The following is a 12,902-nucleotide window of genomic DNA, read 5'->3' as shown; positions in this document are numbered from 1 at the left end:
TTTTTTATACTCAAAAATGCCTTCTGTTTTGTTTTTTGTTTATTTAAATTTCTTTTTATTGAACAAAGTTGGCGATACAAATAAACCCATTCCATTGGGTGTTGATACATTCAAAGTGATAAACAGTTTTATTTTTTTCCCCTCTATTTCGTCCCCCCTCCCCCTATGCCCTCTCAGATGTGTAAAACTAATTAGTTGAGTTTTTTTTTTTGCATTGGACTATCCTGTCCAATAGTGTTTCTGTTGCCGGGATCACAAAAAAAAAAAAAAAAAAAGGAGATTAGGGAACATGAAGATACAGATTTTCCTCTCCTCAACCCCTTGACCCCCCCCCGCCCATCTAGTCTATATAGAAGCTATCCCATCCAATCCTAATCTCTATACACCAAGGACCATTCACCTCTCAAATGGGCATTTAGCATGTATTCTGTTTGTAAGAAGGGGAGCAGTATCTGTTTTTGCTTTTGTGTATCTAGAGTTTTTATATAGCATTCCCATTTTTTAAGAAACGTCAATGAACGTTGTATTGTGTCCAATTGAGCATCGTATTGCTCAATGAGTAGATGTATCCACAATTTATGAATAAGATGTTTTACCATAGGGCATTTCCTCTCTATCCACAGAGACAGAACACAGTTTCTGGCTAGTAGGAAGATTAAAGGTAGAATAGGACAGAGTCTATTAAGACTAATATCCCAGTTTAAAAAACAAATCATCTCTAGTCCAATAGTGAGTTTGAGCTTAAAGGTTGTTAATAGCCAGTATTGCAACCTGCCCCAGAAATTCTTAATGTGAGGACAGTCATAGAAATAATGGTATAAATCTGGGGCATGTATTAAGCATTTAACACACTGGTTATCAATCGACGAGTTCCAATGTGAGATACGTTTAGGAGTAAGATAGTCTTGATTCAGCATACGAACCTGAGATTCTCTCAGTTGCGAGGATAGGGTAGCTTTTTTAGTCTTTTCTAGACTCGTTTTAAGAATTAGAGTAGTTATATTTCCGATCCTTAGCTTCCACTTGTCTAAGAGAGATTCTTGTAGTTCTGATACGGTTTTACGTAATAAAATTTGATAAATTAATGTAATTGAGTACCGTCCACTTTTAAATGCGGCATGTATGGGCACAAAGGGTGAGGGAGACCAAAAGTTTTTATTTTTGTCTTTAAGGTTGTTAATATAGTGCCTTGCCTGTAGGTAGGCGAAAAAGTGGGTATGAGGTATATTAAATTGTTTATTTAATTCCTGGAAATATTTCACTGTGTGAGTGGACTGATCCAGGAGGCAACCGACCACATTTATCCCCTTGGTCTCCCATACTCGAAAAGGCAAGGATTCTGTGCCTGTGGGGAAATCACGATTTCCTATTAAGGGTATGTATTTAGGATCAGGTTGGGAAATGCTCAAATGTTTAAGAGATAGCTTCCAGACTCGCAGTGGGTCATTATATAAGATATTGTTTTTAACCACTAGGGGTAGTTTACTCTTATCCGTGTAGGGGAGAAAAGATATGTTAATATCCCCCAGAGCGGCTTGTTCTAAGTCTTTATGATAAAAATGTGCAGTATCCAGCTGCCAGTCAAGTACCAGTCTTAAAAGAAGTGCCCAGTTATAGAATCTAAAGTCTGGTAGTCCCAGTCCGCCATCGGAGTATGGAAGACAAAGTTTTCCCACTGCTATACGTGGTTTTTTATTTTTCCAGAGAAAGCGTTTAATAGCTTGATTAAGTAATATGAGATCTTCTCTGTTCAATAAAAAAGGTAACATGGATAAGGTGTATAAGATTCGTGGTAGTATAACCATTTTAATTAAGTTAATACGACCTGATAGAGATAACGGTAGCAGAGACCAGCTATCAAGCTGCTGGGAACTTTGCATGCATTGTCTGGTAATATTAAGCTGGTAAATAAGATTAGGGTTCAGATGAAGGAGAATACCTAAGTAAGTTAGAGATGAGGTGACCTCTTTAAAGGGATATATTGTTCTACTGTATGACCACTTTCTTAACCATAATATTTCAGATTTTGATATGTTTATTTTGTAACCTGAAAAGGTGCCAAACTCTTCTATAATATTAAGAATTTTCGGAATAGAGTTTGCAGGATCATTTACGAAAAGTAGCATATCGTCTGCATAGAGTGCTAGGTGATGATAAGAGTCTTTAATATTGATTCCTTCATATGTTTGGCGTAGCTTATGAGCCAGAGGCTCCAAGGCTAGATCAAAAAGGAGGGGCGAAAGTGGGCAGCCTTGTCTGGTTCCTCTTTGTAGGGGAATATCACCTGAAAAAAAAAAGTTAGCCATTATTCGTGCCTTTGCTGCAGTGTACATATTAGAAACTGCCTGTAAGAAAGGGCCCTGTATATTGAAAAGTCTCATGGTCTTCAGAAGATGCTGCCATTCAACACGATCGAAGGCCTTCTCTGCATCCAAGGATAGCAGGAAGGCCTCCTTTCCCTGCGTATTTGAATCATTTCTACTAGCCCAGTAATGATTAATTATGTGTAGAACTCTACATAGATTCACGACCGAAGATCTGCCTGTGACAAAACCCGTCTGATCTGCGTGTAAGATATCTGGCAGGAGTGGTTGTAACCTAGAGGCTAATATTTTCGTATATATTTTGTAGTCTGAGTTAAGAAGTGATATCGGTCGATACGCTTCAGTCAGTGTATGATCCTTATTTTTTTTAGGAATAAGAGTGATATTAGCTAGTGAGAAAAATACCGAGGGGGTAGCCTTTTCTATGAAGTATGTGTTGAACAATTTCAGTAAGATTTCGGATAGCTGTGATTGTAAGATCTTATAAAATTCGATTGGAAGGCCGTCAGGCCCAGGAGTTTTCCCCAATGCGAGGGAAGATATTGTATTATTTAATTCTTCTATAGTGATGGGAGCATTTAAGTTAGATAATTGTTCTTGTGATAGTTGAGGTAATTTAATATTTTCCCAGAAAGGTACCTTACTGGTATGCTCAATATCTACCTGTCTAGTATATAATTGCTTATAATAATCTTCGAAGCAGGTAAGAATATCCTGGGTTTTTGTAAAGGTTTTCCCTCTATAAGAGCAATATTTTTTTTATGGATCTTTTATTTACTAGAGAGGCCATGAGCTTACCTGCCTTATTTCCATAGCGTAGATATATGGAGTTTCTCTTAAGGAGTCCCTGAGCTGCCTGACGTTTCACAAAGGTATCTAAGGATATCTTAGCTTCTATATAGAGATTAAAGTGAGGTCTAGATTTAGTTTCACAAAACTTCTGGTATGCGTGCGTTATCTCTTTACTCAAAGCGATAAATCTTTTTTGTGCTTTCCGGCGGACATGTGCTACATAGGAAACTATGTTACCTGTTAACACCGCTTTGGCAGTCTCCCAGAACAGCTCTGGGGATGAGCTATGTTCTTTATTATCAGTGATAAAATCCGTCCAGGCATGTAATAGGAATTCACGAAACGCATCTGATCTATATAAATGTACGGGAAATCTTAATGTGTTTCTATTCGAGATTGGGCCATCATAGGCAAGAGCAAGTTCTACCGGCGCATGGTCTGATAGAAAAACATTATGTATTTTATCTGAGTATACGTTAGGAATCAAAGCGTCAGAAATAAAAATAAATCTATGCGTGAGCTTGAGGCCTTCGCCTTTGATACACACGTAAAATCCCTATCAGTAGGATGTCTTAATCTCCAAATATCGCTGACCAATAGATCAGAGAAGAGCCTGGAAAAAACTGATTTTTCAAATTTACCTGTAGAGCTACTGCCCTTTTTTTTGGAGCCTCCAGGACCTGACATCCTATCACACAGTGGATTTGGATTTTATACTCAAAAATGCCTTCTGTTTTGTATTATTAAATGTATTTACATGTAAATCACAAATTAAAAAAGGATGACATAGAATGTAAACATTACTACATCATAGTAAACTAAATGACTGAGTTATGGGTGTTACACACATGGGAACAATGTAGGCATAAGTGCAGTTATGGATGTTCCATGAGCGAGGTCAGGACGGGGGAAGGTGTAGTTGCAGGTGTTCTGAGTAATGAACCAGGTCAGGGGGTGAAGTTAGGCAGTTGTTGGACATGGTCTGTCTAAAAGGACAGAGGGGGGGGAAGTAGTATTTATTACCATCCCCCTCAGCTCAATGGGGGTTGCTCCTTCTTTATAACAGTCACTGACACAAATGTACTTAAAAGATGAAGATATAAATATAATAGCTTATATTTGTTTAATGAGTGATCTATTTTCCCAGTAATTAAAGTCAGCATAATATCTATTTTACTCACCTAACACATATGAGTTCATGCTGATAACAGGCTCCAATGTCTGTGCTCAGGAAGAAGGTTCCCTTATTCACTCCAGTTACAGCAATACCGGATATCTCTCAGTGCTCTGGCTGTGTCTGTAAAAAGTATATTAAATGGTTTAGACTGATAATAATAAATAATGGTTCTGATTAACTGTACGTATGGTATCATTAAAGGCACACATAACAATTCATGTGATACAGATCAGCTGTTTAGGTTATTACATATGTGCTATTGATTCAGCACAAGCATTTAGTACAGTTAGCTCTGTGGGTGTTATAATTACATTACATGTGATACAGATCAGCTGATTAGGTTATTACATATGTGCTATTGATTCAGCACAAGCATTTAGTACAGTTAGCTCTGTGAGTGTTATAATTACATTGCATGTGATACAGATCAGCTGATTAGGTTATTACATATGTGCTATTGATTCAGCACAAGCATTTAGTACAGTTAGCTCTGTGGGTGTTATAATTGCCCCTTAAATATGAATCTCCCAGATCTATACAACATAATGGTAGAAAATCTATTTAAGTGGGACCATATCACAACTTTACAAATATATTATATTCTTTGTTTTCTGTCATTTATATGAAACAATATTTTCTCCTGAAAGAAATGTTAAATATCAGTTGTTTAAATATAAGTTAAATTGGATACTGCAGTATTGGTATTGTACTTCCTACTAATTCTCACTGTCAGACATTTTGTCATGTGCTCCACCCCCAGTCCTTTAACTTCTCTTGGTCAATACGGAGTTGTCTTAAATCACACGGCAAGATAGGCACTAAAATGTTCATTTCAATTGTTATCTTGGATAGAGTTAAGAAAAGAAAGATTTTTTGTTTACAAGGAGTGATAATATAATGAGATGTTCTTTTGGCAAATTCAGTCCATTTAAAAGAACCATAACATATAGAATTACAAAATCAACAAATGCATAATAAAAATACAATGCAATAAAACCTACTTCTCTTTTTAAAGTCATAGTAGATTGTTTTCTGATAAATGTAGTTCTGCCCCTGTACCATGTGACAGATATCAGCCAATAACAGACTCATATGTTTTTATATAATGTGATCTCCTGCATATGCTAAGTAGGAGCCGGAGCCTCAGGTCATTAAAAGGCTGAGTACAATTTAATAATGAAAATAAATTACAAACAGCAAACAGTTTTTTTTTAATTAAATAGTTTTTTATTGAATTTTTTAAAAATGAACACAACATGAATAACATTAGCACATAACATTTGTGGAATAAAGTAAAATATAAATACAAATTACAGTCACTGTTGATAACATAAATTAGAGGCACTATAATCAGTGTAGCTGCGTGACCGTAAAGAAATGAAGGATATTTCTAAAGAGGTGGAAAAGTAGGAGAGGAAATAAGTTAAAGAAGGGGGAGGAGGGGGGAGATGAGAAGAAGGTTTTGTGTCACAGGTACTTTAGGTTATATTGTTGTTTTCTGGTCCCATATAAATATGATGTCTAAGATAAAATCAGCTTTACCTTGAAAGCAGTAGTGGAGTTTTTCCAAAGAGAGAACATGATCACTTACTTTAGCCACATTTGTAAGGTGGGTGTTGTCCCTTTTTTCCAAAATCTAGTTATTAAATCTCTTGGCGCAATTTATCATACATTGTAACAATTTCCTATGATACAGGCAGGGGATTTGGGGGAGATCATTGAGGAGTATTATGGAAGGGCGAAGTTCGAGTGTTCTGCCTAATATTGAGTTAATGTTTAAAGGGACATGAAACCCCAAAATTTTCTTCCATGATTCAGATAAAGAATACAATTTTACACAACTTTCCAATTTACTTCTATTATTTAATTTGGTTCCTTCTCTTGTTATCCTTTGCTGAAAGGTTTATCTAGGCAAATTCAGAAGCAGCAGAGAACCTAGGCTCTTGCAGCTGATTGGTGGCTGCATATTTATACTGATTGTTATTGGCTCACCCATGTGTTTAGTTAGAAACCATTAGTGCATTGCTACTCCAACAAAGCATACCAAGAGAATGAAACAAATTAGATAATATAAGTAAATTAGAAAGTTGTTAAAAATTATATTCTCTATCTGAATTACAAAAGAAAATTTTGGGGTTTCATGTCCCTTTAAGGTGATGTTCTCCCAAAATGTTTTTATATGAGTGCAATGCCACCAGATATGGGAGAGTGCCTTTTCCCCGCAATGTCTCCAACACAGTGAGGAGGCACCAGTGAAAATACTGTGGAGTCAGTGGGGTGTGAGGTACCATCTTGATATGATTTTGTAGTTAAGTTCTACAATGATTGGGGAGATTGATGCTTTCTTAGTCAATTTAAAGAATTTGCTCCATTGTTCTTCTTTAAACGTTTCTTGCATTTCTTTTTCCCACTTAGTTATGTCTAGGGGTTTATGTGTTGGAAAGCAGCCTCTAAGCATAGTATAAATGAATACATAAGGATTCAAATTGTGTGTTAGGTCTAACAAAATTTAGCTTATGTGGATTTATTTGAATTGCGTGACGAATTTGAAGACATACAAACCATTTGTGAAAAGGTGTTCCTATATGTTGTAAGTCATTTTGCATTCTGAAATGTCCGTCTTTAAACAGTGAAGATATTGGTAGTTGTTGTAATTGATCGATTATGGAGATTGTTTGTGTCAATTCGGGCTGGAGGAACAATGGGTGTCCCCAGAGTGGGGTGAGAGGGGATTTTTGGCATGAGATTGTGTGATTTAATTGGATGGTTTTGTCCCATGTTTTGAGTGTGCTTGCAACATAGTAGTTGGTGGTGCATTTTATTGGTCTGTATCTTTTAGGGATCCAACACATCTCGCCCAAAGAAGGAAGATTGGGGAGCGCTGCTTCTAGTTGGACCCATGGGTTAAAAGGGTTGTTATGATTCCATGCAGCAATACGTGCTAGATGGGTAGCCCTAAAGTAGTCAGTTTGGGAATTCCTAGGACGCCATCTTCCCTGTTTAGGTATAAAGTCGTTTTTTCTACTCTTGGTCGGTGGTATGAACATATAAATGTTTCTATTTGTTTCTGTTGTGATGTCAAATAGTGAGAGGGTAGATAAAGTGGGAGTACTTGAAATAGATAAAAGGTATTTTGGGAGGATTGTCATTTTTACAGCATTTACACAACCGATCCACAATAAATGGCCCTGTTTATGCCATAATTCTAAAAGCTTCTGGGTATCAGTTTGCAATGGAAGATAATTTAAACTGAATAGCTCTGTTATGTCTGGTGTAATATTGATGCCTAGGTAGCGTATAGAGTTGGAGATTGAGATTAGGGTGTTTGAAGTTATATATGTGGTTTTGTCTGTCATCAGGTTAATGGGTAGGAGGGATGATTTGTCCATGTTGATTGTAAAGTTAGAGTTCACTTTATATGTATCAAGTTCTTTTAGGAGAGTGGGGATGGATGTGCTTGGGGAGCCTATGGTGAAGATAATGTCATCTGCGGACAGTAGGCATTTTTGTTCTATGGGGCCAAATTTCAGCCCTTTGATGTTTGGATTACATCGGATATGTGTAGCAAAAGTCTCAACCATAAGGGCAAATAGGAGGGGTGATAGGGGGCAACCCTGTCGGGTACTGTTTTTAATGGAAAATTTGTCAGAAGTTGAGTCATTAGCGCGGATTACAGCAGTAGGGTTAGTGTACAACTAACTTTATTCTTGTAATTAATTTGGTAGAGAACCCGAATTTTGACAAGGTGGACCACGTGAACTCCCAGTCCACCCTGTCGAAGCCTTCTCAGCATCCGTAGAGAGCAAAATAATTGGGGTTTTGCTATTATTGGAGTAATGTAGAGTTTGAAGTACACAAATGGAATTGTCTTTGGCTTCTATGCCTGGGATAAAGCCCACCTGGTCAGTATGGATCAGGTAGGTAGGACTTTATTTATACAAGTGGCTAGAATCTTAGCATGTAGTTTTACATCTATGTTCAATAGGTATATTGGCCTATAGTTACCTACTTGATCAGGGCATTTGCCTGGTTTAGGGATCACCGATATGGTAGCCTCCAAGAGGTGTTTGGAGAGATAGCCAGTCTGGTCTATCAATTGGAATAGAGTAAAGAGTTGTGGGCTTAATTGTGTTTTAAGTAGATGGTAGAATTTGGGGGTGAAGCCATCTGGGCCTGGGGCTTTACCAGGTGGGAGGGATTTTATAGCCATTAGAATTTATTGTATATAAAATGGTTGGTCTAAGGTTGTGGAGTCTTCTGCTGTAAGGGATGGGAGGTTAATATGGGCTAGATAATCTATATAGTGAAAGAAAGATGAAATATCCCACAGCATACACAAAAAAAACCCAGTAGAAAGTGTGAGTACCCGTTAGAATGCAAAACTGCACATACACTTATTTAGGTATCCGGGTCTTACTATAGCCTACTCACCCCTGGAAAGTCCAAAATCTCAGAGCATCCATATCAGGATAGCCAGCAAGGGGTCACTTCTCCTATCATGCAGCTCTAGTTGGCCGTCAGAATGGTTTAGAATAGAGCTTCCTCTAATTGGTTAAAACTAATTTATTAAAACACCCTCAGAAGCTGTGCAAAGCATCCAGGGATCCGTATGCCTTATGGGGCTGAGAACTTACTCAGCACAAAGTTTCCCATTCTGCCCATTCGATTAGAGCTTCTGTCTGGGTACGGCACTGAGCTGTAAGGAGATGATGTCAGAGTAGGCGTGTCGGCATGAGAAGAGGGGTAGGGTGGGGACTTTCTTTGCCCGGTACAGTGCTCACAGCAAGAGTAATACAGCAAGGACCAAGCAGCTGGTGGTAATCACAGTTAAAAAGAAGCAGTCTTGCTTAGAATAAAAGTTATTTTATTAAATATCAAGATTAAGAAATCCATGCAGGTTCAGAGTGCAAACAGAGGGTGAGAGCACTAGACGGTTGACATGTTTTGGACATGGGCCGTAAACATAACCTGTAGTGCTCCACCTTACAGGTGAATATAAGGGGTAAGGCTCATTCTAATTGGTTAAAACTAATTGATTAAAACACCCTCAGATGCTGTGCAAAGAAAGAGATTAACCCAATATGCTGCATGAGAAGATGAGAACACAAGTAGGTACATACATAAAACACGTAACAGGAGCACAAAAACTATATGAAATATTTCATGAAGCAATACAAAATATATATAAAAGAAATGGCAAATACCGTATTAAACACACTGTCATAAATGTAAAAAAAGTACAAAGTGCGGTGTATATATATATATATATATATATATATATAATGAAACAATATAGATAGTGCTATAGTACATGTTATATGATATAAAAATGTTAATATAATGTACTAGGGCTGCCACAACTAATCGGTAAGATTGATCATAAAAATAGTTGTCAAAGAATCTCTTCATCAATTAGGTGGTCAGCGATTAGTTGGTTAATTGTTAATTTTTATTTATTTTATTTTTTTCTATCCGATTAATCAGATGATTATTATCCGATTAATCGGATAGAAAAGATTAAAAAAATAAATACATTCAATTTTTTTTCCACAATCTTAGTTGCAGTAGATCAGATTAAATCAGCTGGAGCTGTGCAACTTACCAACAAATCGCTGACCACCTAATTGATAATGAGATTTGTTGACAACTATTTTTATGATCAAACTTACCGATTAGTTGTTGCAGCCCTATAATGTACTGTAAAAAAGGACAATATAGTAATAGCAAAGATGTGCTCGTGGAAAGTAGGTAACAAAGAGTAAATGCTATAAATTAGAGTAGAATAATACAGGAGTATGAGAAGATACAAGTCACTAAATACCATACTGTCCATCATTGAAATGGTGAGGAACAATATGTGTACAATAATCTAGCATAATGGATCTATTTATATAGCTTAATTTAATGATATAATATAATTTATTGTACATATCATATGGACTGCCCGTCCAGAAAGTGCACAAAAAAAGTGCCAAGTATAGAATACATAAATACTGCCTGTACAGATACTACCTGTACAAAGAGTAAGGGAAATCCAATATAGACAGTCATCAAAATGATACCTGAGTATATGGGAGAAGGGAAAGTCATAGGGAACAAAGGAGAGAAATGAATATAACGTTATGTAAAAAGGGGAACCAAGTATAAAACCATGAAAAGCATAAGGGGGTACATACTACTACTCCCAAAAATGTATGAGGTCGTATTTAGAATTTAAACCATGGGGTGTTCTGGTCCACAAAGTGAAGATCCAGAACAGCTCACGTTTAGCTAGGAGGGTGTCAATGTTGCCTCCTCTCTTAGGTACCATAACCTTCTCAATGGCTGTCCATCTGAATGTATGTAATTCACAATTATGTGAGGTGGCAAAATGTTGTACTTGGGGGGTAGTAGATTTCCCCCTAGACAAAGTGGACATACAGTATAGTCTCAAATACATGAATTGATATCTCTAGATGTAAGACCTACATATTGTATTTTGCACAGAGTACATGTAATAAGGTAGATAACATTAGTACAGGTACAATTTAAGCAGGTCTTAATGGGATAAGTTAGACCATTGGCAGTAGATGTAAAGGTATCGCTGACTTGTACATAGTCACAGGGTTTACATTTTCTGTGACCACAGCGAAACATACCTAAATGTCTAAGCCAAGAGCTTTGTGGTCTAGTTTGCGGTTTAAGTTGCGTAGGAGAAAGGAGGGATGCCAAAGTTGGACATTAATTACAAGAGCATCTTACACCCTGACGTACCAAGTCAGTCAATTTATCGTCCGCTGCCAATAGGGGAAAATGTTGTTTAATTATTCCACAAATTTTGGAGTATTGGGCACAATAAACCCCTTTGAATGTATTGTCCCTGTCCTTGGGTTTATAAAGGAGGAGAGCATCCCTGGGTTTTAGATCTACATGTTTCCCAAGGTTAACAAATCTGACTGTTGTTGATGTTTAATAAAGGAACTGTTATTCTAAGCAAGACTGCTTCTTTTTCACTAGATAATCTGTAATCAGATTTGTTTTAGAATTGGGATTGCACGATTCTAAATTGTATATTGATGTCCTGTAGTATGGCTCTACTATCGAAAGAGGTGCGTTCCGTATGGCTTTTAATGTTTTTAATAAATGTTTTGCAATTCCTTTTTTTGAGGGATCTAGCTAGCATGCGACCCATTTTATTGCTTTCAAAAAACTTTGCTTTCATAGTGAGGGAGCGCAAATGCGCATTTTTAATTATATAATTATTTAAAGTGTCTCTATCCCGCTGTTGAGGGGAAGTCGGATTAATTTTATGTTCCAGTTCGGATTGCATAAGTTTAGAGGTAAGAATATTATATTGTGCAGTTCTTTGTTGATGTTGTCTCTTCGTGTGTTTGATGAGTTCCCCCCATATATAGCATTTGTATGCTTCCCAATTGTTGGAGTTAGAAGTGTCTAGGGGATTATTAAAATAAAATAATTCAACTGTTCTCTCCTTGATGTCAGTAAGGATGAGAAAATATATGATCATTGAGCCTCCAGCTTGCACGGCTAAGTGGTATAGAGGACAAAGTGAAAGTGTTAATCACTGTGCTGTGGTATGACCATACCGTATGGGTTATCTTAGAATCTTTTACGTTAGATAGTGTGGTTTGGTCACAAAGTATGTAGTCAAGGTGGGAGTAGGAGTTTTGTGGATGTGAGAAGGTATAGTCCCAAGAAGTGGGATGTGTAATCTGCAAGGTGTCATATAGTGGAAGGGTTTGGAGAGCATGCCAGTTAGCCTTTGTTCTTCTATTTCCCATATAATATTTCCCTGTGGATGTATCTATTGCTGGGTTGAGTGGAAAATTAAAGTCTCCTCCTATAATAGTTGGGCCTTTAGCATTATCTATTAGTTGGTTAAGTGCCTTACAAAAAAAGGTTGGTGTCGGTCGGTTGGGGGCGTATATATTAGCTATTGTGAGGGGTATACCATATAGTAAGCCCACGATTATTAAAACTCTATTGTCAGTGTCAGAATATTTATTTAGTAGTTCAAAGGAGGAGCCTTTTCTGATGGAGATACCCACACCTTTTTTACCTGGGTTTGAGCTAAGAAAGTGCTGGTCATAGTAATATGTAGACAGTTTGGGTTCTTTGATTTTTCTAAAGTGCATTTCTTGGGTTAAAAGAAGGTCAATTCGCTTTTTATAGAAGTCATGGAAGGCAATTGACCTCTTTTCTGGGGATAAGAACCCTTTAACATTTTGCATTGCTATTGCAAAAGTTTTAAGCGTTACGTGTTTACTCATTTATTTGCGTGTGTGGGAGGTATTACTATGGGGATCAGATATGACCGTAATATGTGTGGTTCTATCAAAGCAGAAGTGTAGTATGTACCAGATAAAGATTGAAGTTGGCTAAAGGGAAGGGAAGGGGAAAAGTGTTAGAATAAAGTTAAAGAAGGTGAGGAGAAAGAAGAGAATTAGGTTTAGTAGTCTACTTTACTGTAGAGAAGGGGGCTAGATATGGTATGTTGAAACCCACCACTGGTGGATATGAATTATTGCATGGTAACAAAGTTGGGTGGGGAAACAGGTTATAGTACATCAAGGATGTTTAGTGACCTGGTTCAACTATATTGAAAAATT

At 37.1% G+C, this 12,902-nt stretch overlaps 1 protein-coding gene across 1 annotated transcript in view; it reads right to left on the bottom strand.

Moving 5' to 3' along the window:
- LOC128661268 (zinc finger protein 407-like) overlaps positions 1-12,902 on the bottom strand; it is a 207,112-nt gene that overhangs the window by 2,369 nt on the left and 191,841 nt on the right. Inside the window, 2 exon segments of the mRNA XM_053715541.1 lie at positions 3,123-3,218; positions 3,354-3,469. Coding sequence (XP_053571516.1) covers positions 3,123-3,218; positions 3,354-3,469 — 212 coding nt within the window.

The sequence above is a fragment of the Bombina bombina genome, chromosome 5 (genome assembly GCF_027579735.1).
Source record: "Bombina bombina isolate aBomBom1 chromosome 5, aBomBom1.pri, whole genome shotgun sequence".
Classification (NCBI taxonomy): domain Eukaryota; kingdom Metazoa; phylum Chordata; class Amphibia; order Anura; family Bombinatoridae; genus Bombina; species Bombina bombina.
Note: the sequence above shows the minus strand (reverse complement) of the source record. Positions and strands in the feature narration are given on the sequence as shown.